This window comes from Lygodium microphyllum, chromosome 8, assembly GCF_053477565.2.
Source record: "Lygodium microphyllum isolate KBCC chromosome 8, Lygodium_microphyllum_v1.1.10, whole genome shotgun sequence".
NCBI classification, from domain to species: domain Eukaryota; kingdom Viridiplantae; phylum Streptophyta; class Polypodiopsida; order Schizaeales; family Lygodiaceae; genus Lygodium; species Lygodium microphyllum.
The window spans coordinates 119,161,536-119,189,494 of NC_141142.1; the positions used below are offsets into that span (position 1 = coordinate 119,161,536).

The window sequence follows — 27,959 nt, forward strand, 5'->3', positions numbered from 1 at the left end:
AGAAAGAGTGCTCATTCCTCTCAAAAGGGGAGCTAGTTAGACATCCCAAAATCATATTGGTGCATGTTGATAAAAAACGAAGTGCATGTAGTGTGGGATACCTTGTTCGAATGAGAGTTGCATAGGACATGATATGATGAGGTTATTAAACCTATATTGGCAAAGGTGGGGAAAGCAAAATTCATTTGATGCTTTGTAAGTCTCAAATCATTTAGTGGAATGATGAGTTTGGTCCCTTTTAACCCGGATGATTATTAAACGTATATTGGCACGGGTGGGAAAAGCAAAATTCATTTGATGCTTTGTAAGTCTCAAATCATTTAGTAGAACGATGAGTTTGGTCCCTTCTAATCGTGATGATTGGCTAGGAGGAACTATAACATAGGTCCTTTACGTCAGTCAATATTTTCGAAGGTGTCATAGCACTACTCTAGTTGACCTTGGGTTTGTATCACACATTGGGTTTGTATCACACAGGGGCATGCAAGTGGTGTCTTGGCGTGTGATCGGAAGCATTTTCGCCTTGCCTTCGAAACCGGGGCTCGCATGAACAGACTCTATGACACGAGAAATTGAAATGTGGTGCTTTTTGTGTTTCCCTCCATTGTTGCCAAGTTTCAGACTGCTGACCAATCGTTAAGGTGGTGCCTAGGCCAGCTTGGACGCGAGTTGTTGAGAGAAATTTGTCCGAATTTCATTGCGCGAGAAGTCGCAAGAGCAGCAGCAGCAGGAGCAGAAGAAGACGACGACGCAGCAGAAGCAGACGAGGAGGAAGAAGAAAATAAACAACAGCACGCAGAACGAGGATGCCGCAGGGGACATCATCAGGCGCATAAGCTAGCACGGCTGAACATTTCAACTCCAGATGGACGTTGCAGTCGAAACGGCAGGCCTATCTTGCAGTGCGTTTGATTAGCAGCGGCAGCACCAGCAATAGTAGGGCTAGGGTTTTCAGAGTCTTCGGGCCATGTCGAATCCACCTGCTGCAGCAGCTGTTGTTGGTACCCCTGGCACGGCGGCTTCCGGTGCAGCCGTCGCCACGCCTCCCTCCTCTGCACCGAGGCTTAGCAACAGAAAGCGGAACACTGCCTCTCGTCTATTAGAATCTGCTACAGAGACCACCACCCCTACTTCGCGCCGGGTCAACCGCGAGCCAGCCACTACACCTGCTCGAGAGGAGGATCCATCCTCAGATTTTGGCAAAGACCCTGCCGAGCTTGGAAGTGTCCCAGAAAAAGCGTCCCTTCCTCCACGATCTTCCAGCAAATCAGCTGCACAGGTCCTAGACAATGCCTCCCGCCGTGAGACCATTTCAACAAAGCCTAAGCTTTTGAAACTCTCGCTGCAAACTAAGCCGCCCCGTGCTGCTGCAGGCACGACTTCAAGTTCAGGGCATCACCTGCTTGGAAGTTTGTTTTCTCGGCGTTTCCTCATTTTCATCATCGTGGCAGGTCTGGCCACAACGGTTTGGAATTGGAGAACCCCACAGGTCTTGCCTCATTCATCTTCTATAGAAGACCAAGTTGCTGAGCTGGGAGACATTTTGAGGAAAACAACCAAAATGATGCAAGTGCAGCTAGACCTTGTTGACATGAAAATACAGAAGGAAATAGATAGTCTGAGGACAGAACTAGAAGAAAGGATAGAAGAACAAGCCACATCATTTGGTACTGAATTGCGGAACCTAGAGGCTAAAACGGAGGATGTTGAAGCATCATTGAAGAAACTTACCGAGGCAGGGTTTCCCACAAGGCAAGATGTGCTAAATCTTATTAACTCTGTGGTGGAGGAAAGGGCTGCTGAAGGCACTGGGGAAGCACTTAGCTTAGATGATGTAAGGGCAGTGGCAAGGCGATTGGTGGAGACTGAATTGGAAAAGCATGCTGCTGATGGAATAGGGAGGGTGGATTATGCATTAGGTTCTGGTGGAGGGAAGGTGGTGGACCACTCAGAAGGCTTCTATCATGGCTTAGGGACAGGTTGGCGGGAGCTAGCTGGAAATTTACTTTCAGGAACACACAAGCATCCTCTTGCCTATAAACTCTTGGAACCTAGCTTTGGTCAGCCAGGCCATTGTCTTCCCCTTAAAGGAAGTAACGTGTATGTGGAAATTGCTCTCAGGACATCTATTTTTCCAGAGGCCTTTACACTGGAGCATGTCTCTAAGGTAATTGTTATATGCCCTTTTTGTCTCAATCTAGGTTAATTCTTTCTCTCATTTTCTGATTAATGGAGTTCAGGCAGTAAGGAAAGCAGTTTTTCTATCACAGTCTTCAAGAGTTACTTTTAACAGCTATAAACTTGGACCTTATAACTATTATACAAGGAAAGCAATCATGATTCTGACAGTTGAAAAGGAAAAATAGTTAGGCTTTTGAATTTCTATCAGTGTCTGCAAAGGCTGCCTTCGACATTCCAAACTCCAAGCTTATAATTAACAGATAAAGCAAGCAATCAAGAATCAGTGACTTAAGAGAGTGAATTTATGGAAATCATTTGTAGTTTAGTCTGCATTTTACCAATGCATGCTTATGTGAATTTGCACGTCACCAAAGTTTACTTTTCACCTCATATATATGGGCTTACATGCAATTTCCAATTGCTCTTATGCTGATTCTATGTGTATCCAAATTTGTAGCTGTATTGTATGTCTGGCATTTGGATTAGCTGTGTGGATGCTGCATGTTCTTACTTGTATCTCAGGGGTCTGTTTTGCGGTCAATGAGGTTAGTGAAGTTGAAGACCAAATGGTACAGTACTTGGGTGGTGTGCCCTTAATTTTGGCAGAAGTTGAGCGCTTGGGTTAGAAGGGTTTTTGAACCCAGACTTGTCTTTACAGTGCCTGAGTGACAGGGCAAAACTGGAAAGCTGAATATAATGGTGAACAATGTGTTGGATAGTGTGTGCTAAGGGGCTGTTATTGCCAAAAAGTATGGGTGGTTTGACATGTATGATGGTGACATGCATGACAATGGCTAGTTTATTAACATGAATAAGAAGAAAATGAAAATGGTGAAGTTGAGATAGAGATGAAGTAAAAAGATGATTAAGACAAAGATAAAGATGACGAGTAAGATGAAGATTTAGTTGAAGAAGAAAGGTGCACATGAATGTAGAGGTTAAGTAATGATAAAGTTGATAACATGAAAATGATGATTGACATCAAGATGAAGTTGAGGAAGAATGTAGAAGATGAATATAAAGATGATGAAATCTAAGATTAAAAAACATGAAAATGAAGATTAAGATGATGAAATCTAAGATAAAGAAAATAAAAACAAGATGAAGGTGAATGTAAGGATGAAGATGATGCTCGAAAAGGAGAAGATGATGATGGAGAAGATGAAGGTAAAGATAATTATGAAAATGAAGAAGATGATGGCGAAGATGAAAATGAAAACAAAGATGATGAAGTTGATAAAGATTATGATAGATAGTAAATAAAATCTAGAATGTCCAACAAGACTATGAAGAGACTTGACAATGGCTAGCTTGTACAAGTTGAAAGTTTGAATTATTTGTGTCAAATAATGTTTCATTTTGGTGCGCCGAAACAATCATCCTTACTTGAAATCTTAATGTTGATTATAAATTTTAATCATTATTAAAGCCATATCATATCATATGCTATACCAAATTTTTTTTTGAATATTGAAATGAAAAAATAAAAGAAAATTGTTTCTCTCGTACTAACTCACAAAGCATAGTGTAGATAGAAATTAAAATGGTAAAATTCTCAATGTAAAGGTCGATGTACAAGCGATGTGGAAATGTAAATGCTTATGCATGCTAGTTCACTATAGTGCTGTAGTATACACGTCTTAGGGTAGAAATGTGATGCTTACCTATTCCAATCGAACATGTTGAGCTTAGTGCGGAGTAACCAAAATGCAATCAAACTCTTAACACTCCTTATTCAACTTCATTTTAGATTAAAAGATTGAGATGAAGCCAAATACAGAAAGATGTCCAATCAAATAAGGTTTATGCTATCCTTCAGTAGTAGCTCATGCTTGTTATCATTAGTAAGTGCATTGGTGAAGGTTTCCAATGCATAGACATATTCCAAGGATATTCTCTATTCAAGTTGATCTAGAATAAAGTTATATCAAAATGCCAAGGTATTTGGTGTGGAATGAAGGATTGCATTTGGAGTTAGAGTCATAGTGCTTTGATGAAAATTTTGGAGCGAGTGAAGTGGATTGCGAAGTATCTTTCTTGTGGCAATCTAAAAAGATATCGCATGTAGAGCAATGCTTGAGGATTGTCCAAGGCCTTTGTTTAATACAATAGATTTTTAAACTCGTGTGAATATGCATCTGAGTGTTTTTTCCTTCTATCTAGCTCAAACGATTTTTGAAAAATTTCAATTTGATCATCGATCACCAAACATTTTTGAAAAATGGATTGAAAATCATCTGTCACCAGCTTGGGGTGTAGGTTCACCCACCAAGCATATGCTTTTTCTTGTAACATGATTTATATCTGTGCGATACGCTAAGCTTCATTGAATTGATACAAATCAAATATGCCATCCATTTGGTCAGTTATGAATCGATGTTTGTCTTATCACATTTTTTCATCTCCTCTTTAAAGAGATTAAATTGAAATTGTAGAGACAATGTTCTCATGGTTGTGGATACAAATACAAAATGGAGAGGACATGGATTGCCAGTCCTTCGAGCATCATAGTCTGTTGAATGCCATGCTCATCCTTGTCGAGAAGGCTATGATAAGCAATGCAATCTGTCTATCCGACGAAAAGTTCGCCATACTCTTGCAAGCTTGTCCACCCAATATTAGTTAGCTAGTGTTTTTTTTTTCATCCATCAACAATTAGTTTTTCTTCATACTTCATTTTGCTCTCTTTGTTTCATAACTATTTATCATTCTGACTCCAAGTTTATATTATATACAATCTTAAAATGACCAATAATTTCTCGCTGTGAGCTTAGTGACTTGGAATGAAGGATTATTAGAGTTTCTTAGATGAGTTTTGTCAAATTTCAGCCACATGTAATCTCTTTTTGTAAAATCAAGTGTATTCAATGATTATTTATTATTATGATTTATTTTTCTTGAGATTTTTAGATAGCTTGTTTGACTTGGGCAAAAGTTCTATTTATATTACGCACGAATTTATCGGCATAAAATATCTCATTTTTTGTTTTGATAATAGGTAGCAAGAGTGATTTTTTATGTATGATGTCAAATGGTGCTTTACTTATAGAAATATGAACTATGTTGTTATAGGCGTATTTTACCAAAGGTAAATACTTTCTCCTTTGTTGATTGACTTTATAGCAATAGCACTTGAGTATATTCGATATTATAAGATTGACCATCTCACTTTGATCATTTGTTTATTTGAGGATGATAAAAAGATGAAAAAGTAAAGCTGTGTATTCAAATTTTCAAAAAGAGCTTGTCAAAAGTGATTGATCTCTATCATCCACAATGGATTGTGGTAATTCATGATACTTGAAGATTTGTTGAATAAATATTCTAGTCATATATTGAGACTTGATAGTCTTCTTGGTTGGAATGAAATGAGTCTATTGGCTAAACTTGGTGAATAATAGTCAATATGCTATCATTGTCATTTGTTGATTTTGGCTAGTAAAAAATAAAATCCATAGCAATGCTTTCTCAAGGTTGACTCAAGATTGATAATGGTTGTAAAAGCCTTGCAGACTTTTGGTGATTCAACTTAATCTTTTGATATACAAGATATTCTTTGATAAATTGTTCAATGTCTTATCGAAGACTTGCCAAAAGATATACAATTTTAAGTGTCTTGGTTGTGGCCAAAATACCATGATGAGCCATGTAAGGAGCCGCATGATATTCTTCCATTACTTTAGACTTAAAAGCTTTAGTAACTTATAGCTTATTTTTCATTGAAAGAAATCTATCTTTGATAATATAAGAGTTTATCCTTTTACTATGTTGTAAATTCTCTTAGATGGTTTTAAAATCTTTATCAAAAGCATATATGTTCCTTATGCTAGTAAAATTTGTATGGTGAATCATGGACATATTGTATGAATTTGAGATCTTCATAATAGGATATCGGCTATCTTGTTTTGCTTTTCAAGAATATGTAGTATTTGAAATTTAAATTGAGCTAAATAATTGGCCCATCAAATATGCTTCTCAAAAATCTTGATTGATTGAGAAAATGTTTTATATTGCATAGTTCGGCGTGATGATAAATTCTTCACCTAATAGGCAATGTATCCAATCTTTTAAAGCTTAAATGATGCCTATTAACTTCTCTTCATGGGTAGTGGAATTCTTTTTGGCATTTTGCAACCTTTTGTTTGCATAAGTAATTGCACGCTCTTCTTGGTTTAAGAGTGTATGGATGTAGCCTCCTAAAGCATCACATTCTATAAAGAAAGGTTTTGATAAATTAGATATAATCAAAGCAAGTGCTTTGTTGATATAGAATTTTAGAGCTTCAAAAGCTTTCTTTTCTAGCTTTGTCCATTGGAATGCCAGTACTTTATTGGTTAAATCATGCAAAGGTCTAGTAACCATTGTAAACCATTTAATAAATCTTGTATAATAAGAGCGTAATCTTAAGAAACTTTAAACTTATGAACACTAGTTAATTTTGGCCATTTTACAATAGCCTTGATTCTTTTTGGATCCATTCAAATCGTATCTTTGGATACAATATGGCTGAAGTAGTGAATCTCTTATAGGACAAATTAACTCTTTTTGCCATTTGCACAAAGTTTGTCTTTGGGGAGTTTTTGAAACACTATTTTCAAGTGTTGCTTATACTCTTCTTTATCTTTTAAATGAACCAAAATATCATCAAAGAAAGTGCTTATAAACTTTCAATATGTTGTAAAGATTTTTTGCATTATTCTATTAAAGATTGTTGGAGCGTTGGTGAGACTAAATGGTAGCACAAGAAAGTCATAGAAATCAAAAGTTTTCTTGAATGCTGTTTTATGGATATCTTGAGGAGTAGTCCTTATGAGATGGTAGCTGCTCTTCAAGTTAATCCGGTTGAGTACTTTGGATCCATCCAATCTATCCAAGATATCATCAATTCTTGGAATATGAAATCTATTTTGAATTGTAATTTTATTAAGGGTCACGCAGTTCACATACATGCACCAAGATCCATCTTTCTTCTGCATTAAGAGGATTAGAGAGCAAAAAGGTGAGAAACTAAATCTTATTAGACTATTCTCTAAGAGCTTATTCACTTGCTTTATAATCTCCTCTTGTTGTGTTGGATTTACACGATAGGATGGCCTACTTGGAGGTGAGCTTCCAAGAATAAGATCAATGTGATAATCTTCTGGCCTCTTTAGTGGTAACTTGTTAAATAAAGTGTCTGCAAAACAATTTTAGTCTATTACAACAGTCTTCTACACTTTCATTGCTGTATCCACTTTTGATAGATATTTCATCACTTAGATATTGTATTCCATGAACAAGTATCGTGATTTGTTTGGATTCATCTTTTCTTGTTCCTTCTTTGAGATGTGACCATAGGCATCACATTGAAAGACTTTGAATAAGAGACATTAGGTTTGTTACTAAAGTACATATCAAAAGGCGTCATTCTAGGAATTGTTGAGGTAGGGGAACTATCGAGGATATGAATAACCCGATCTTTGTCCATATAACACTTGACGATGCTCCAACATGGTCCTTGCCATCTCTACCATTGTTCGATTCTCGTGTTTCAACATATCATTCTTTGATGAAGTGCTGCAATTGGCAAACTCTTGATGTATCTCTTGATTTGCACAAAATTCAACCATTTTGTTGAAAGTAAACTTGTGGCTTTTATCAACCCTCGTTGCCTTCAGTTTTTAGCCAAATTGTGTTTGCTCAAAGATCAACTAGTCATTAAACTAGGAGAATGCTTGTGACTTGAATTATAAATTCAAACCCATGTCATTCTATTGAAATCATCAACAATGAGTATGAAATACTCGCTTTCTTTTAGGGACTCATGTCGCATGTGTTAGAGGTAGAGTCATCCCTTGGATAGGCTATGTTAGGGTTTCTGCGCAGTACAATAGCATACAACATATGGTAGAGGACACGTCAACAGCAGCAGGATGCCACGTCGGCATAGTTGCAGTTAAATTGTCTACAGTCGGACAATTGGCTGACCTGGTGCTGGTATTTTCTATTTTCTAGCTATAAATAGCCAATTGGTGGCACACTCAGTCATTCATTCATTTCAGATTCTGGTCTTGAGATCTGTTGGTTGAGATAGACTGTGCTCGGGTTGACAGAGATCGAGGGCATCAAGTCGGACACACACGCATATATTTCCTCTGTCCCTGTGTATATTTTTGCACTCTTATATAGCATACTACATTGCAGATTTTTTGCGTTTACATTGTCTCCTTTTCTCTCACTTCTCTCTGTGTTCACTCTCTTAGTCTATGTTCTACGCTTCCGTATCGTTGCACTTTGACATGGTATCAGAGCGGTGAAGATGGACTGACTGAGGGCTTCTCCTATTTGAAGAGGAGATTTTAGCGCGACACAAGGCTGTGTTTTCAAGATTCGAGGGCGAACGGGAGGATTGCGCATTGGATCGAGGTTGAAGCGAGCGTGGGCGTGCGGGAAAGGAGTCTAATTAGTGAATTTGTTGCAGGTTATTGCTGTTCGAAGGGGAGGAAGGCTGCGTTTGAGGCCTTCCATTGTAGATTTTACCTTTTCATCGCCTTCGGCAAGTGAAGAAGGTTTGGGTAGCAAAGGGACCAGCCTTAGAAGGCTGTGTTTTCACAGTCAGAGGGGGCTGATTTTGCGTTTGTGTAGGTATTCCAGGTTAACATGTCTACAGAGACTGATTTGGAGTTTCAGGCGATCATGGACGGAAAGGTGCCTGTCCTATCGGCTCTTCCATTGGATCAAAAGCTTGATGGTGACAATTGCATTTGGCAGGTGATGATGTTGGCCATTTTGGAGTCTTATGATTTGACGGAATTGGTGATAGAGGAGATTAACACGCCCTCGGTGAGGGACGAGTTCAAACTCTCTTCCAATGCTCGTGCGGAGTTGACCAAGGCTCAGTCTCACTGGGACAAATTGAATGCCAGGATTCGATTTTTTTTTTCTGTCTTGCACTATAGCTTTGATAGCTCACATCGAGTACTTGACGGTGGCTCGAGAGATATGATTGGAGCTTGATCAGATGCACAATCGGATGACCTTGATTAAGAGGGTTTCTTTGGAGGTACAGATGTGGACTTTGTCCGTGAATAAGTCTTCTTTGCTTCGGGAACACATCAACAAGCTTCGGCAGCTTCAGATACAGGTTTAAAATGCAAGAAAGCCTATTTCCTCTGAAGACATGGCGATTACTTTACTGTCTTAGTTATCGCCACGATTCGATACCTTTTATTCCGCTCTTATCGCATCAAGGCGAGAGTCGACTCTTCGGTGGGAAGAGTTGGTTTCTATGGTCTTGGACTAGGAGGAATAGTTGAAGGAACATAATGCTTCCAAATCAGAGGCTTTGGTTGGTCAAGCCTCTCAGAAGAAGGGGAAGGACCAAAAGGAGGACAACAAATCCAAGAAGGACAAGGAGAAGGAATCGACTTGCCATATTTGTGGAAAGACCGGTTATTGGAAGAAGAATTGCTCCAACAAAGATAAGAAGGACACCAAGAAGAAGGACACAAAGGATTCTAGAGCGGTGGTTGCATCCTTATGAATGGCTTTTCTACACTTATCAGTCATTCAAGACTCTACACTGAAGACTTTTGATGTTGCGATGGCAGCTTCCAGGCTTATGGGTGGATTGTGGATAGTGGTGTCTCTCGGCACATGACTCCTTCTCCCATTGGTGTTGCCCATTTGTGATCTTTACATGGATAGATTCTCATTGGCGACACCTCTTTTGTGCCTATTGTTGTGCGGGGTGAGATGCAACTTATTCCAGATAGACGTGGTGGTATCTACACTTCTGAGGTGTTGCACGTCTTAGGTTTGGGGTATCATTTACTTTCGGTCCATAAGATTTGTGCTCTTGGTCTTTTGGTGGAGTTTGACAGTGATATTGTTCGAGTCCTTGATCGTGGATCAAGGAAGGTTCTCTTTGCAGGGTATGAGTAGAATGGCATCTACAAATTGAAGTCTTCTTCAGCTCTTACTTCTCTTCTTTTTACTTCTCAGACACAGTTCGAGCTATGGCATGTCGGTTGGCCACTTGAACTATGAGTGCCTTCGGAAGGCATCGCGAGGGTCGTTTGTTCGAGGATTGCTAGACATAGTGGTAAGCCATCAGCCATGTGTCTCTTGCATCTATGGGAAACTGCATTGGGATGCGATTTTCATCAAAGCTTCTAGGCAGTCTACTTTACCCATGGAGCTTGTATCTACGAATCATTGTGGCTCAATGAGGACTGAGTCTCTGAAGGGGAGCTTGTACTTCATGTTGATCGTAGATGACTACAGCAGGATGACTTGGGCCTATTTCTTGACTTTGAAGTCGGAGGCTGTCTCTCACTTCAAGGATTGGCTTCTCTTTGAAGAGAACCGTTCTGGCCAACGACTGAAGACCTTGCGTTCAGACAAGGGAGGTGAATTTATGTCTAATGAGTTTGCTCATTTTTATGCAAATAGAGGCATTCACTAGGAGTTTGCTAACACCAGCACTCCCCAAGAGAATGGCATTTTGGAGCAGAAGAACCGAAGTGTGATCGAGATGGCGTGCACCATGATGGAGCATCGACAGACACCTCAGTTTCTGTGGGCTGAGGCAGTGGCTATCACAATTTACATCCTCAATCGATCTCCTACTTTGGCCGTTGACAGGATGGCAACTTTTGAGGCTTACTTTGGGACTAAGCCTGATGTCTTTTATTTTAGAATCTTTGGATGTGACGCTTATGTGCACATCTCGAAGATAGCGTGACAAGTTCGAGGCGGCTTCCTGACGACAGGTTTTTGTTGGCTATAGCTTCCAGTCCCAAGGTTATCGCTTGTTTGATCCCGTCAAGCAAGATGTCTACACAAGCCATGATGTGCAATTCGTGAAAGTTCTGGCCACAGAGGGGGGTGAGGAGCACCCTGTTCTTGGAGATCCAAGGGAGAGTTGGGATCTTGAGACAATTTCTTTGGAGCCAGAGCCTCTTGATGGAGGTTTTTCTTTTGATTCAGAGTCTTCTTTTCCACTGGCCACCCCAGAGGAGATTCCGCTGGTGGTTGTTCCTGAGTCTTCAGCAGATGGCGAGCAACAGGGAGAGGTTCGTCCTTCTCCTCGTTGGGCCCGTGACACATTCCGAGATTTAGGGATCGAGAGGGTCCTTGAGGAGTGGGAATTGCAAGATGGACCGTGGAGGTCACAGAGGAACCATGCACATTCTTCGGAGCTTGTTTGTTCCAACTATTGTTTGTTGGCCCGTGTTATGCAGGATCGAGAGCCTACTTTAGTGAAGGAGGCTTTGTAGTTTGATCATTGGTGGAAGGCCATGGAAGCCAAGTTGGAGGCTATTGAGAGGAATGGCACTTGGTCTCTTGTGCCTCGTCCCTCTCATAAGAAGGTGATTGGTGTCAAGTGGGTCTTCAAGACCAAGTACCTTAGCGATGGTTCTTTGGACAAGCACAAGGCTTGCCTTGTTGCTAAAGGTTTTGCTCAGCGCCCAGGCATTGATTTCCATGATACTTTTGCCCCCACTACTCGTATGGCGACTATTCGAGCTATTCTTGCCTTGGCTGGTCATACGAGATGGCCTGTTTATCAGTTGGATGTGAAGTCGGCCTATCTGAATGGTGACTTGCAAGAGGAGATCTATGTTGAGCAGCCTCCTGGCTTTGGATCCTCGGATGGGAAAGTTTACAGGTTGAAGAGGGCCTTGTATGGCCTTAAGCAGGCTCTGTGTGCATGGAACAAGAAGATTGACTCATTTCTTCAGTCGAAGTTGGGATATCGGCCCTCCAAGGCTGATCCGCAGCTTTATGTGCACACTTTCGAGGTTGGTCGTGTGTTGTTTATGTTGTATGTTGATGATTTGATTCTGACAAGGGATCATGCACAGAAGGTCCAAGAGACCAAGACAGCTTTACATCAGGCATTTGAGATGACGAATTTGGGGTTTCTTCATTTCTTCTTGGGTCTTGAGATTTATCAGTCTTAGAGGGGGATTCTCAGAAGAGGGGTACATTAGGAGCTCTTGGTGACTTTTGAGATGGAGACTTGTCGGCCCATTACTACTACTATTGATCTGAATTGGAAGGCCACTTCACATTGAGATTCTCCCATGATGGATGCTTCATGCTACCGTTAGTTGATTAGATCCTTGATTTGGCTTCTCAACACTCGTGTTGATCTTTGTTTTGCTGTGGGTCTTTTGGTAGGGTTCATGCTTGAACCCAAACAGGTGTATTGGTAGGTTGCCTTGAGGATTCTTCAGTATTTGAGGGGGACTTTTGACTTAGGGATTTCTTATCCCGCGGGTACAGATGCTTTTGATGTGGTTCTTGTAGGTTGGAGTGACTCGGATTGGGCTGATGATGTGGACCACTGACGGTCTACTACAGGCTACTGTTTTACCTTGGGTACAGGTGTTATCTCTTGGAGTAGCAAGAAGTAGCCCACGGTAGCCCTTTCTTCTACTGAGGTGGAGTATCGGGCTGTGTCTTCTTCCACCACATGTGAGGTTGTGTGGCTTCGAAGATTGTTGGAGGAGCTTGGCTGCCCCCAGATTTGTCCTACTCTTCTGCGGTGCGACAATGAGAGTTGCATTGCCTTGGTGCAGAATCTTGTATTCCATGCCTGGATGAAGCACATTGAGATCCAATATCACTTCATTCGAGAGAAGCTTCTGGATGGGACCATTGATGTGGAGTACTGCAAGACGGAGGATAATCTTGTAGATTTGTTCACGAAGGCGCTTCCCCAGGCTTTACTTTGTCAGCCTTCCAGATCCCTCAATCTGAAGCCTTGTCCAGGATCTGAGAGGGGGTGGTAGAGGTAGAGTCATCCCTTGGACAGGTTGTGTTCGGGTTTCTGCACAGTACAACAGTATACAGCATACGGCAGAGGACATGTCAGCAGCATGATGCCACGTCAGCACAGTTGCAATCAGACTGTCTGCAGTCAGACAGTTTTTTATTGTTTTTTACTGCAGTCAGCTGCATTTAATGCAGCTGACCTGGTGCTGGTATTTTCTATTTTCTGGCTATAAATAGCCAGTTGGTGGCACACTCAGTCATTTATTCATTTCAGATTTTGGTCTTGAGATTTGTTGGCTGAGACAGACTGTGCTCGGGCTGACGGAGAACGAGGTCATCAAGTCGGAGACACACGCAGATATTTCCTCTGCCCCCGTGTATATTTCTGCACTCTTATATAACATACTACACTGCAGATTTTCTGCGTTTACACTGTCTCCTTTTCTCTCTCTCTCCTCTTTGTGTTTACTCTCTCTCAGTCTATGTCTTACGCTTCCACATTGCTGCACTCTGACAGCATGGGCACACAAATCTGTGTGTCAATTCCAATGAGACTTTGGCCGTCCAAGATGGCTTGTTGGGAATGGAGTCTCATTGCGAATTCCCTTTGATGTGACTTACATACGGTGTTTGGCTCGCTCCAACCTCTCGTAAGCCATGAACCATCTTGTCATGAGCAACCTTTTGAAAGCACTTATGGTTGAGGTGATTGAATTGAGCATGGGACAACTTAGTCTAGGATTGAGAGATAGGAGGTATTGGGAAAGAGCTGTTATGTTTCTCAACATGTAAACGCCATGCTTCTCATATCCATGACACCATTGCATGTGTGTGGCCAGTTTGTATCCTTAAAGAATCAACATCAAACTCCACTAGCAAGAAGTTGTAGATCTTGCTCATTGACAACATGTGGAAGCCAAGACGTGGCAAATAAAGCACCTTCGATGTAAGGCATTGCAATGTCCAATTGGAATGATCTGAATGTTTTTTGTGCCATGAAAGGGTATTTTTTGAATTGTTGGTGATGAAGACATTGCCTTGCATCAAATGCAAGTGCAAAAACCAATCCTTTGAGGAACTCATGTGAACCATCCACTATTCGATTTCGAGTCAAAGAAAACATCAACATTGTAGCCTTGTGAGGTGATGACTCCAAAACCTTTGGATGTAGAAACGCATATGATGATGGAGCAGCTGTTGCTGTTGATGGACCAAAGTCCCAATGTCTATGGTGGAATCCTAAGTAGCCAAGCTCAACTTTCTAAATGAGGAAGCAATGGCTCCTTAGTTAAATCTTGTTTTTGATTAAGAGCTAATTAATGCTTGGGCCCTCCATCATAAGTGAGTTGCTCATTGGACCAAACTTAAGCTTAGGGCTTGCTTTACAACTTAAATGAGTTGCTTACTGAGCAAAACTTTGAATGATTATCAATTCTAAGGTGCAAACTTTCGATTTCATGAAAGTTTCACATATTTGTCTACTAAACTATCAAATATAGTTTGGACATTGGTTGGCCAACCTTCTGGATCAATTCTAATGTGTATACTTTCAATTTCATGAAAGTTTTACCTTGTCTATCAAACTATCAAAAATGGACTGGACATTGGTTGGCCAACCTTTTGGATCAGTCTTGGTTGTAAATAGTGGCTGTAAGCAAAAACCTTTGACTTGCCAACTACTATGTTGGGTTCGTTTAGTTTCAGCTAGTGTTGCCTACATGAAGGAACCCTCTTGTAATTGATCAACTTTTGTTGTAAATTGGGGCTGTATGAAAACACAAACTTGACTTGCAAACTAGTATGTCTGGATTCATCAAATCTGGTATCCATATTATAACCGATGTATGTCAAACGTGCTACAAGCACACTCATGAGCCTCATTAGATCGATCTGAGTTTAAGAATCTGATTTCATATGTAATTGGCAAGTGATGATGCTGCTCATTTTGGGTCCAACCAACATCTTCCACCCAACTAGTCCTCTTGAACTACTTACCCATTTCTTGAATCTTTCCATTGAGGAACAACACCTTTAGATGGTGAGATTTCCTTTTTTAACGAAAAAAGGTGTGGCTAATTATATTGCTGAGAAGTAATGAAGTAAGGTGTTGAGATTTAGTTTGACATTTTCTCTACTCAGTGTTCTATTAGCTTGTCCAACATGCTCAAGAGACAGCTTGTGTTTTTATCTTTCTTGGCACATCAATTGTCTTGGAAGGACTGATAACAAAATTGGTATTTCTGTGTTTTCTTGGATTTGGAATTCAAATGAAAAGTAACTAATTTAACTGCAAAGGGCCACCAATTTATGTTGGTTTAATTCCCTTCTTTTGTGTGCCACTTTGCTTCAAGAGGTTAACTATGGAGGTATTGTTCCTTTAGTGAAATGAGAAATTTACAATTTTCTCCCATGCAAGGTATGCATGTACAACTTACAAGCATGCTGAGTCAGATGCAGCTTGCTCAAAAGACTGGTTTTCTTGTTATTAGGTGGGCCAACTGTCTTGGAAAACTTGAAGATTGAAGCTCGATTTCTATGTGTTGTTGCATTTGGGCATTTAGATGAAGAGAAATTGGCTGCATCTAAACCACTCACCTACAAAGGAATGCCATTTTATCTTGGGAGTAGTTCCCTTCCATTGTGTGTCGCATTGCTTGAAGAAGTTAACAATAGAGGTATTGCTCCCTCAATGGGATAAGGTATGCACTTACAAGCAGACAATGAGCTAGATGCAAATTGCAGAAAAATAGAGATGCTTGGTTGGAGCATTATGCATTGACAGGGCAATCCAGGGCTCCAAACCTACTCACACAGGCCACTGCTGCAAGCCAGTTGCCTCTACTGCTACTCTCTTGGTACCAGGCATGATGGAGATCAGCAACCTTGTTGTCATTCGTGCACATTGGTCCTCTAGTAGTTCACACGCACACGCACACTCACATGCACGTGCACATCTGCACACGTATATGCACACATGCACCTGCACTGACGTGCCCAGTACATATGCACATGCAGATGCACAAGTGTGCGCACAAGTGCATGCCCATGGGAACGTGCATGGATCTGCACATGTGCTCACATGTATGCTTGCACATGCACATGCACAATGGAAATAAACAACCTTGCTGTCCACGTGCAAAGTGGTCCTTTAGTAGTTCACACACACCACACAGATGCCTGCTCTTGTTCAAGGAAAAAAGACAGTGATGTTGATCACTAACTGCGTTGCAGACACATGAAGATGCTCGAGATGCTCTATTAATGTTAGAATAATATCCCTCTGGGAACCGTCTAAGCTCACTTAAATTTTACTTATGGTGTTTCTTTCTAATGCCTTGTGCTATGTTATGATGCAACTATGAAATATGCTTCTTTGACTTAATTGGCAGCATTTTGAACTGTGCTGAGGCTAGTACACATCAACCAGCTCTCATGTGTAGAAACTGTTTCTTTCTTGCAGAGTGTTGCATACGATATATCAAGCGCACCAAAGGACTTCAGGGTGTTTGGATGGCTTGATAGCTATAAAAAGGAAGATTCAACTGCAAAGTCCAGGACACAAGTTCTTCTTGGGGAGTTTGTATACAAAATTGATAACCGAAATGTGCAGGTCTTTTCCATTCCAGAAGATTCAAGGGGTAAATTGGTGAACATGGTCAGGCTAGAAGTTAGTTCAAATCATGGAAGCCCCTCACATACATGCCTTTACAGATTTAGGGTTCATGGTTCTGATCCTCAGGCAGTTAAGCCTGCACTGGCATGATTCGCTGTAAAAGATGTCATGAGATGTGGTCTGTTGTAGCATTCTGGTTTAAGGGCTTAGCTTTGGACTTTCTCCCATTTTCTGTTGATCTGACTTGATTGAGAGAATAGCCAGGAATACAGAGGCACCCTAATATCATAGTAGTTTCATATGGTCTTTTTAAACCAGTCTGGTTAATTAAAGAGTTCAATTTATATGTCCAATATGTTGAAGCAAGCTTGTCTTCTATTAGGAATTTTATTCATTCAACAGAATAGAGTAGTCTTGAGTCTGTACACTTGTTCCACAGGTAAGAGTTTCCATATTGATTCAACGGGTAAGATACATGTCTCAGATAATGGGAAGCTTGTGAAAGTGTCTGTCTGTCCTTTAGACTCCATTTTCAGTGTCACGTGTGATATTAGTGCTTAATGATCTTATCCAATATGAAATCATGTGGACACACTAATCTCATACAGGCAGGTTATCCTGTATCAAGCTGTAAACTAATTTTGAGGTGTCCGCATGAAGACATTGAGGACAAATGGAAAATGGGTGAAATGAGAAGAGAAGAAGAAGAGAGCAGCAGCAAGTGGAGAGGGAGGGTTTAGCTGAAAGGTTCTGATCACATGAGTTCACAAACTGGCTAGTGCTCTACGAATAATTTGAGGCTCAAAAGCTATAAACAGGCTTTTTCTCCTTATCAAAACATTACACGAGTATTCAAACGAGGATTGTTGAAGTCTCTTGGCCCACTTCTAAGGTACACTTGTAGATAAGGCTCTTGAATTTTCCATACTGCAGCAAAGATTCGACCTATCAAGTTTGTTTCAGCCACAAGGACATGGTCAAGCAACAAATTGGTAACATGATAAGCTGTGCTCTCTCTGACTCCCCATGACAGCTGAAGGCTATGCTCCACTCCCTACTCACCATGTTTTAACAAACGAAAGATATCACATACATTTAACATGGCCTCAAAGAAGGAGCTACCAAACAGTATCCATGTTCTCAATGCTTTTAACAAACAAAAGATATAACTAACATGGCCTCAAAGAAGGCAGCAGCTACCAAACAGTAGAGTTCTAGCTCAGCTTGAGGTGTCTAATCAAGTTCTCGCTACAGACACCACCTTTGATTCCCGATATAAATAAGTTCAAGGCAATACTAGCATTGCCATGTTGAAATCTCGAGTGTATGTGATGCCTATTATTTGTGATATGATGTATGGATTGTATGATACAGTTTGTTTGTGGCTTGAAATATGAATTGGAGTATAGCTTTCAATCGTCATGGTTTTGGCATTAGTGGTCTTGATTGTCATTCCAATTGAATTGAGAATTGAGTTTACATAGAGAGGATCTGTGAATCTTTGAAATAACATAATATCCTTATAGCCTTCTCAAGTTGAGAAGATTGCAGGCTTGAAGGTTTGCATTTGGTAAACATATGCTGTCGTATGAAGTTTCTTCCTGATTCAAGTTTTTTGTGAGAGTAATGTCCTTCCATTGTCATCGTATAATCTCAGTAAATATATATAGCCCGGAAATATTTAATTTAGTCTGAAGTTTTTTCTAGTTGATGAATGACCAACTAATATTACGGAAAATATTCTGGAAGGCACAGTTATAAGGTTTGGAAATGCAGATCAAATGCATCAAGGATGTTGATTATATGCCTTTGAAGTACCGCTGGACAGAGACATCATTGGAATTAGAAAACTAACGATTTTGCCTTGGTAGGTTGGGATCTATAGGATGTGTAGCAAATGTGGAAGAATATCCTGATCCTAAGTAGTAGTTAGCCATGGTTTATAAGATCAAGGAATGGGGGAAAGCAACACATAAAGAGCTACCATTTGAGGTAGCTTTGGAGGCACTCATGCCAACAATGAAAAATATAGTCTTTAATGCTCTATCAATGATAAGTATTGACTAAAAAACAAATAGGAGTGATGGTCTAGACCTTGAAATACGATCATCGTCCAAGTCTCACAAGGCCAAAGCAAAACTCTCAATCCATCTCAAGTGCAAACATATTAAAAACATTGCTTCTGACAGTGCGTTAGACACTAAGAGCAAGGAGAATCCACAAGATCTCCCAACATGGTTTACAAGATACAAAAAGGGATAGCAAGTCATTATGATGCTTGGTGCAAAGAAGGAAGAGAAAGCTAGTGAAGCCATTGAGGGCTTGGCAAAGATATTGGAGGTAAACTTGATTGAATGAGGAAAAATCCTTGAGTATTATTGAACAAGCGGGTATGAGAGTAAAGATAAAGAACAAAAAATTGTTGATCTACTCAAAAGAGTATTGCAATGTGTTTGCTTGGAACTACTCAGACCTCAAGGGCATACCATTTCAAGTGCTAACACATTGCTATTCCCTTGAAATTGGATACCAAGTCCACTAAGTAATAACTCTACCCCATGAATCATCACTACGTACACCATGTGTGAGGAATTGGAGAAACTACAAAAAGTAGAATTCACTTACGAGATTGCGCATATAGATTGGGTGTCACCCATTGTTGTGGAACTTAAGAAAAACGAGAAGATTCATGTATGTATCAGCTACTAGAAATTAAATACTACAACAAAAGGAGACCATTATCCAGTGCCGAACATAGACCACATGATTGAACGTTGTGACACATCATGTTCATTAAAAAAAAAAACTTAGGGACTACATAGAGATACTATGATTTCATATGTTTGGCATGATCAACGCTTGATAGGAAAAATGAGAGTTAAATATAACTTGAAAATTGAATGGGAGTATGGAAGATAGCTGGAGGGGGTGGATGTCGAGAATTTTGGTCTAAGCTTTGAAAGTGGATGATTACATGTACCTTGTAGAGTTTAATGTGCATTACCTATAAGACATGAGGAGACATCATGGGAGATTTATTCAGGATGCAAGCATGATTTTAAAGGTTTAGAACAAATCTAAAAAATATTATGAATACCCATTGCTAAGTTCTAATAACTTAATGGAAATTTTGGATGGATCACATGTAAGGATTTAACTTGAGTGCTACATGTTGTTTAAGCCTAAAAATACAAAAAATAGTGTGTTTTATAAAAAGTGGTTTTTTTCACTATTCTAAGATATTTTTTTGCAATTTTGTCCACATTGCCTGAGGTCAAGTTTGTTTTGGTCGATTTGAGTATCCAAATGTTTATATTATGAGTTGGGAGAAGAAATTTAGTGGAATCAAGTTGCAACCAATCGCATGACATGATTGTTGTCCTCAGGGTTTGATGATATTCCATTTGTTGATAGGGTTTGAGATTGGATGCTTTTTCCTATTGTAGAGGTTTATGTACATCAAGAATTGATCTATGCTAGGGTTATTTTTGAACCATTGACTTAGAGGGTTTGGGCAATCATCCCATTATAAGGGTTTGTACTGTTACTTATAGTGCATGGATCAATCTTGATTTGTTGTACAAGATATCAATCAAAAGGCTTTGATTTGGCTTCAATTGGTATGTTTGGACTCTATTAATTCATAAATTGTATTTTTCTTAATTTTTTCTCTACACCCCTTTTGTCCTAAATCCCTATGGTTAGGCATTCAACCCTACACACCTTGACAATACATGGTAGAAAAGAAAGCTTATAACTTCTCAGATGCTTCTTTAGGCTATAATTTGGTGCAAGTGCATTTAGATGATTGACCTAAGAATACCTTTGCTACCAAATAGGGGGTATTCGTCTATGTTATCATGCCTTTTGTATTGACAAATGCACCAGCTACTTTCCAAAGTTTTGTGCATATTATTTTCAAGGGTATAATGAGATGTTGGCTTGTAGAATTCATGAATGATCTTTACGTCCACTCTAGATCGGAGGAACACCTTGAAAAGCTTTGATAAGCCTTTGAGCAATGTCAACAGTATCACCTATCTTTGAAGTGTCAATTTTGAGTTAAACATGATATCATCTTGGGCCATGTGGTGTCTCAAAATAGCATTGCAATGGATACAACTAAGATCAAGGTGATAATGGATCTCCTATTGCCCACTAGCCACAAAAGGCATCCAATCTTACCTTAAAGATACTTGGTGCTACCATCATTGCTTTGTGCTCAAGTATACTGCCATTACGTGACCTCTTTCCAAGCATCTAGTTATCTAGGAATGGACAGAGGAATGTCAAGCTTCATATGAATCTTTGAAAAAGGCTCTCATGACTACACCAATTTTACAAGCCCTAGTTCAGTAAATCATTTTTCACATATCTATTGATGGCCCTAGAATTGCAATTGGACCTATATTATACCAACTTGGTGAGCATAACATGGACTTTCAAGAAGCTTTGCTAGCAAATAGCTCATTGAAGCCAAAATGAACTAGTCCATGATAGAATGGGAAGGATTAGTGATGGTATAAGCCATCAAGAAGTCTCATTCACTACTTAGCTATTCCATTCATATTTTTAATAGATCATCAGACACCACTATTTGGTAAAGAAGCCCTACACAACATGCCACATTGCTAGATTGCTTTGTACTTTTGCTAAAATTTTTATATTTTATGGTTTTGCACAAAGAAAAGTAACATTTTATTATCAATTATATGCCTCATATGATAAGTAGAGAGAAAGCAACATTTTATTATCAATTGCATGTCTCATATCACAAGTAGAGAGAAAGCAATTGGAGTTGATGATAATCTCCCAACAACCATTTGTTCTGTATTTAATAAGAGTATCAACACTTCAAGGAAGACCTCACACCTCATTAGGTATATGACATTGTCCATACATTAGAAATTTGATTGCTTAAGAGACCCATTCAAAAGGTGCATCTCACTTGTCTCTTGATCAAGACTCAGCCCTATTAGATAATTGCTAGTCAATTCTATTGACTAGGACAACACAGTCTTCTTCAAAGATGCATTTGTGAGCACAAAATCGAGGGTGTGCTACAATAAGAACAAGGAGAAATTGTAAAAGGACACTTTGTTGCAAATGTCATAGTAAGGAAAATTCTACATCCTAGTTGTGGTGCCCCAATCTCTTTTGAGTTCATCAAACATTGTGATGATATCAATGCACTAAACTACCCAATCAAAATGACAAAATCGAGCTCTCCACCCTTTGAAAAGTGGGGGTTAGACTTTATGGGACCCATTAGCCTTGCTTTCCAACACTCCAAGTACACTGTATTATCATAGCTACTAATTATATGACCAATGAGCAGAGGCAAGGGCTACAAGAAAGATTGATGCTAGAATCACAACTAAGTTCTTGTGAGTCTAGGTTATCTCACACTTTAGCTACCCATCGAGATTATTAGTGACTAAGAAACTCATTTCATGAATGATATTATTGAATACCTTGTATCCACATTCCTGGTCTTGTATCATAAGTCCTTACTATGCACAAGAAATTGGCTAAGTGGAAGTGATAATAAAATATTGGTTAACATCTTGACAAAAGTGACTCAAATTTTTATCAGATTATGGATGCTCTTTGGGCTTATCACATAGTCTATAAAATGGAAATAGGCCAAACACCCTTTAGGTTGACTTATGTGACCGATGTGGTTATGCTAATTGAGTTCCTCATCCCAAGTCTTTCTATCATAGTACAAGAGCATTAGAAAGGCACAAAAGCTTATACCAATTACCTTATAGAACTTGAACACTTCACTAATACACAATTACTTGCAACTCATGCCCTACTTGTAGAGAAAGCCCATGACAAAAGGTCTAATTTGAATAGCACATTAAGCAACAATCATTTAAGAAAGGTGATCTCATGTTGCTATATTTGATCAAAGGCCACAAACAAAAACTCAAATTTTCAAGTCTCAGACAACCCTACCATGTCTTTGTCATTAGTAGAATAGGAAATGTAGAGTTAGAAACCTTAGATGGGCAAAGTATTGGTCACTTTAACAGAAGTCATATTAAAAGCTACTACTACCTTCCTAGGAATTACTTACACAAGTCACCCATGAAGGAACCCAATATTCATGTGTGATCCATCATGCTGATTGAGAAAACTTGGTATGAACAAATGGAGCTATACAACTCACCCACAATCAACCAACAACTAGTTTTCTTCCTAAGAATTTCAATGTTAGAGCAACCACTATCAGGATCAGAGGATGAAAATATAGTCCCACCTGCTTACATCTGCATTTGATTGAGTGCTACTAAGGATATAATCACTAATGCACTCATTGATGAAGGTGATAACTAGAATAGCCTTGCTTACTATTATTTGTAGGAATTAGATCAATCAATGGTGTTGCTCATTGATGCAAAACTACAACCCTATAGAGGCCAATATTATTCATTTCTAGGCAAGTCTAAAGTACAATTAACAATAGAAATTGAACCATTCTAATCTCCTTCTATGTTCTAACAAGCAAAGAAGGGGTTGGAACTGAAATTCTATTCGGCCACTTGCTCAAATTCGTCACAAACTACCATTTGTCAATTGCATTTAGTTAAAGTTTCTTAGTGCAAGAGTTATCTTAGCCTTTATCCTTGGGAAACTAACTCTATGGCCCACCCCAATTAGTACTTCTACCACATTGCCCTAGAAAATCAGTCATATAATCAAAACATTCCTCCCCTTGTAGTTGCTAACTATGTAAGCTCAAAACCAACTATTTGTGTGAGCACCAATGCTCAACCACCTCAAATCCACCAAACTCCCCAATACACTTCGAACATGAGATCCAAATCTTTTAAGGCGTTACTAGTTCTCGATGAACATTTAACATGTAGACCATGAACGATACCTTGCTAAGTTCCCATGGCCTTTCTACATGATCAAGGGTATTATCAAGACTATGCATACTCTAGCTTCTTAAGAAAAATATGCCAATGACCTCATATAAACAAGAGCCACTCTCTTGCCAAATGCAAGCCTACATATATGCTCACAATTGGGAACCATAGTAGTAGAAGCCCCAAGCCATTGCTATAACTCATAAAAAGTTATAAGCTGAGCCTAGTAGACCCATTTCATCATCCAAGCCACACACTTCATCATGCCAATCATTGCATAGACCATCCACCACCATTGGTACAAAAAAAAGATACTAGGCCCATCATGGTTTATCAACCTAAGCAAACCCTTGAGACTCCCTCATTCCTCATTGAGATATATGTGACACTAGAAATCATGAGCTTAGTTAACAATCAAATATCTCATGAAGAAACTCAAACTAAGTCACAGCCTCTTAGCTACTCTACCCATCATGCACGAAATCAAAATAAGTTGTAGCCTCCTAGTTGCTCTACCTATCATTTTGTCTCCCTTTAGAGTCAACAATCACAAGCCACTTCCCCCCTACCCATCTAAAGAAGATCTCGTGCTACTGGTTGATCTATGAAATGGTGGAAAAATTAGCTTAACAAACCTAGGTACCTCTACCAAACGCTTCTTATAGCTAGATTCTACCTTTGGCACCTTTGAAAAGCTTTTGACTATGATGGATCTCAATCTAGCTAATGCTAATATGATTGTGCTCACATCCTAGTGGCACTCGATATGGGAAGATCAGGAGCAGTATACCATAAGAGCATTCCTATCCAAGAGCAACTCTCTTGTCAACTACTCAAAAGACCAATTGCAAAAATGCCGCATTCTTCCTATCCATGTACCCTTACTATAGGGATTCAAGACCCCTCCAAGGTAGAAGACCTAAAATGATAGTGTACCTCATCTAGTTGCTTCTCATGGAGCTAGTATAAAAAATGCCTTGAAATGTCTACTAAAGGCAATCACCTTTTCACTTAGTTGAGTAGCATTGTGTATTCAATTTGGTAAGTAGTGACCCAATCTTTTGTACCTCAAAATTCGTACGATCTATCCTTGAGGCCTGCAAACTCAATGCACCTAAAGAGTTGCTAGTCGCTTTATAATTGAAGTGATCAACTTGGGCACCCTTGTTGATCTTGTATATAACCTAGATTTTTATGATGACTAGTTGGCGGCCCTTAAATCTCCCCTTGTATAAATAAAACCATCTTGATGTTTAAAACTAAGATCATTGACTAAAATAAAACGCAAAAAACTCCATAGATACTAAATATGAGTCCATAAGCTCATAAATTTATATTCTTTTTGTAAAAGGGGAGAGCTTTAGGCTATTCTCTTTTGCTCAACTCCTCCTTATAAGGAAATTGACTATCAAGGAGACCTTGACCTCTACAATCACTTTTTGCAGTAAAAAGAAAAATGGTAAGTGAATTGTACTTTATTCTTTTTTTTGCAAATAATTCTTATGAGCATTATTTCTTTTTTGTGATAGTAGCCCAACAAGCTATCCCTCCAATGTTATCTATTCCTTGCCCAATATTGATCAGAGACCCATTCAATGTGAACAAACTAGTATTCACTACACAATAGAGATTGGATTTGAATATGTAGGTAAGCATGTGGGGAGAGACGTTTTTGCATGTCATTCACATGTGGATGGTGACTCCCATGGCTCAAATCAGAGCTTAGATGAGGAGTTTGGAATTCTAGTTGTTTATACACCTTGTGTGAGGAGAGTTAGAGATTATGTAAGGGCACCATCGAGTCCTCTAGATGTGCCCCAATCAACTAGACCGAGGTATTTTGTTTAGGGATTGGCATAGGACGGTTATATTTCTTGCCATTATGAGCTTATGGAAAATAACACGACAAGGGAATGGAAAATTAGCGACATTTAGTTTTGATGAAAAATTATTGACGTCGCAAATAGCATTGCTATTTGAGTTGCAAATTGAAAATAACGACACAAATAGCAATGCTATTTGTGAGGCTGATAGTAAGTTCGATAGCGATGTAAATAGTGACATCGCTCTGAGGAAAAAAATGTCAAAAATTTAAACACAACATTTCTTGAAACCATGAGAGAGAGAGAGAGAGAGAGAGAGAGAGAGAGAGAGAGAGAGAGAGAGAGAGAGAGAGAGAGAGAGAGAGAGATCATCACCACCTTTGCCCGCCGTGCCACCTTACAAAAAGAAGAAAGAGAGAGGTGCAAAGGAGAAAGGAGGGAAGGTGTGAAAGGGAGGCATGAAGGGTTTCATCTTCAAGCCTTTGAGGTAGGTACATTGTCTTTTCTTGCTTTGTTTTTGTGTTTTCTTCTTTTTTGTCTTTATTTTTGTTTGTGGAGAGATGCATTGAGAGAGAGGGAGGGAGAGAAATAGAGAGAGGAAGGGAGAGAGAAGAATGGGGGGAGAGGAAGAAAGAAAGAGGGAGAGAAAGAGGAGGGAGGGAGGAAAAGAGAGATGGAGGGAGGGAGAGAGGAGGGTGAGGGAGAGAAACAATGAGGGAGAGAGAGGGGGGAGGGTGAAACAAAGAGAGAGGAAGGAAAGGAAACAAAGAAAGGGAAAGAGAGAGAGTGAGAAAGAGGGGTGCAGAGAGAAATCGAGAGGGAGGAGAGAGAAAAGAAGAGTGAGAGGAAGAGAGAGGAGAGTGAAAAAAAGAGAGAGGGAGGAAGAGACAAATAAAAACATGGCGAGAGAAAAAAAAAGAGAGAGGGAGGAGGAGAGATATAGAGAGATGGAAAGAGATAGAGGGAAGGATAAAAATAGAGAGTGTGAGAGAAATAGAGAAAGAATGAGATAATGAGAGAGAAGGAAAGAAAGAAAAGTAGAGGGAGAGGGGAGGAGAGAGATAAAGAGAGAGAGGGAGACATTGCTTCCCATTTATTTTATTTTTTAAGTTTCTTATTTTTTCTCTTTACTTTTGTTTGTAGAGAGATGCGTTGAGGGAGAGGGGGAGAGGGAGGGAGAGAGAGAAATAGAGATAAGAAGGGATGGAGAGGAAGAGAGAAAGGAGAGAAAGAAAAAGGGAGAGAGAGGGGGCTTCATGGAAAATAGAGAGATGGAGAGAGAAAGAGAGAGGAGAGGAAAAGAGAAATATAGAGAGGGAGGGTGAGGGAGAGCAACAATAAGGGAGAGAGAAACGAAGAGAGAGAAAGAGAGAGGAAGGGAGGGAAACAAAGAAAGGGAAAGAGAGAAAGAGGGGTAGGGAGAGAAATAGAGAGGGAGGAGAGACAAAAATAGAGAGGGGGATAGAAAATGAAGGAAGAGAGAGGGAGACTTCATGAAAATTAGAGATAAGGAGAGGAAAAGAGAAATAGAGAGATGGAGGGAGGAAGTAGAGAGGGAGAAGAGATAAAAATAGAGGGGAAGAGAGAGAAGGAGGGAGATGGAAAGTGAGAGGGAGGGAGAGGGAAAGAGAGAGAGATGAGAAAGAAATAGAGAGGGAGACGGACACAACTAGAGAGATGGAGGGAAAGATAAAAATAGAGTGAGAGAGAGGGAGAGAGAAATAGGGAAACAAAAGAGAATGAGAGAGAGGGAAGAGAGAGAGAGGGGAAAAGAGAGAGATAAAGAGAGGGAGAGAGACATTGCTTCACATTTATTTATTTTTTAAGTTTATTATTTTCTCTCTTTACTTTTATTTGTGTGGAGAGATGGATGAGAAAGAAATAGAGAGGGAGGGGGACACAAATAGAGAGATGGAGGGAAATATAAAAATAGAGAGTGAGAGAGAGGAGGAGAGAAATAGAGAAACAAAAAGAGAAACGAGAGAGAGGGGAGAGAGATGGGGGAAGAGAAACTATGAGGGAAACAAAAGTATATTGTCTACCGTAACATAGATGATATGGACAATGATGATGGCCATGACATTCAAGATCGTGAGGTTATCTCAATTAATATATCCCATGCCCTTGCACTTAGTGCAAGCTAGTAATTTGATAAAAACATTGCTTGTCTATAAACCATGTGTGACACTTCGGCGAGTTTCAATCAAAGATCATTGACCAAGAAATCTCAAACTTTGAACTAATGGTAAGAAAAGTGTGTATCAATCATGCTTTACATTTGGACTATAATTGAATATTATATACACTAATATTAGATGTCCCCTGAAAATGTCTATAGAGAGGTGTCATTCCATTCTAAGGAATGCCCCTATTGCAACCCATAAGAAGAGTTTGTGGGCATGCAATGGATGGATTGCTTGAGTCAATAAACCCATTGGAGGGCACGCCATTAATTATACCCTCAATACTAGAGGAGATGGTGGGCCTTTCACCTTCCTCCAATCTTGGAGCTTAAGATGGAGGCAATGACTGATGCATTACTACCCATGGATACTAGGCTATCTCATCCATTGAGAGAGGAGGCATCTGTACCATTATATGATGGGTGTCCAGTATCTCCCTTAAAGATACCACTTGCGCTCCTAATTGTAGAGGCAAAGTACGGATGGAGCGATGCAAGTGTAACCAAGTTGTTCA

At 39.6% G+C, this 27,959-nt stretch overlaps 1 protein-coding gene across 1 annotated transcript; it reads left to right on the forward strand.

The window, feature by feature from the left end:
* Window positions 1-606: 606 nt before the first annotated feature.
* LOC148032792 (SUN domain-containing protein 1-like) lies at window positions 607-16,940 on the forward strand. The gene is made up of 2 exons (XM_087683460.1): window positions 607-2,167; window positions 16,406-16,940. Exons 1-2 carry the CDS (start codon window positions 968-970, stop codon window positions 16,706-16,708), a joined length of 1,503 nt encoding a protein of 500 aa, XP_087539586.1. The 5' UTR covers window positions 607-967; the 3' UTR covers window positions 16,709-16,940.
* Window positions 16,941-27,959: the final 11,019 nt, after the last annotated feature.

Bases quoted from the DNA above. Each gene is read 5' to 3' on its own strand.
- LOC148032792 (XM_087683460.1), top strand. From the start codon at position 968: ATGTCGAATCCACCTGCTGCAGCAGCTGTTGTTGGTACCCCTGGCACG. The intron at 2,168-16,405 runs GTAATTGTTATA...TCTTTCTTGCAG, and splicing joins CACTGGAGCATGTCTCTAAG to AGTGTTGCATACGATATATC.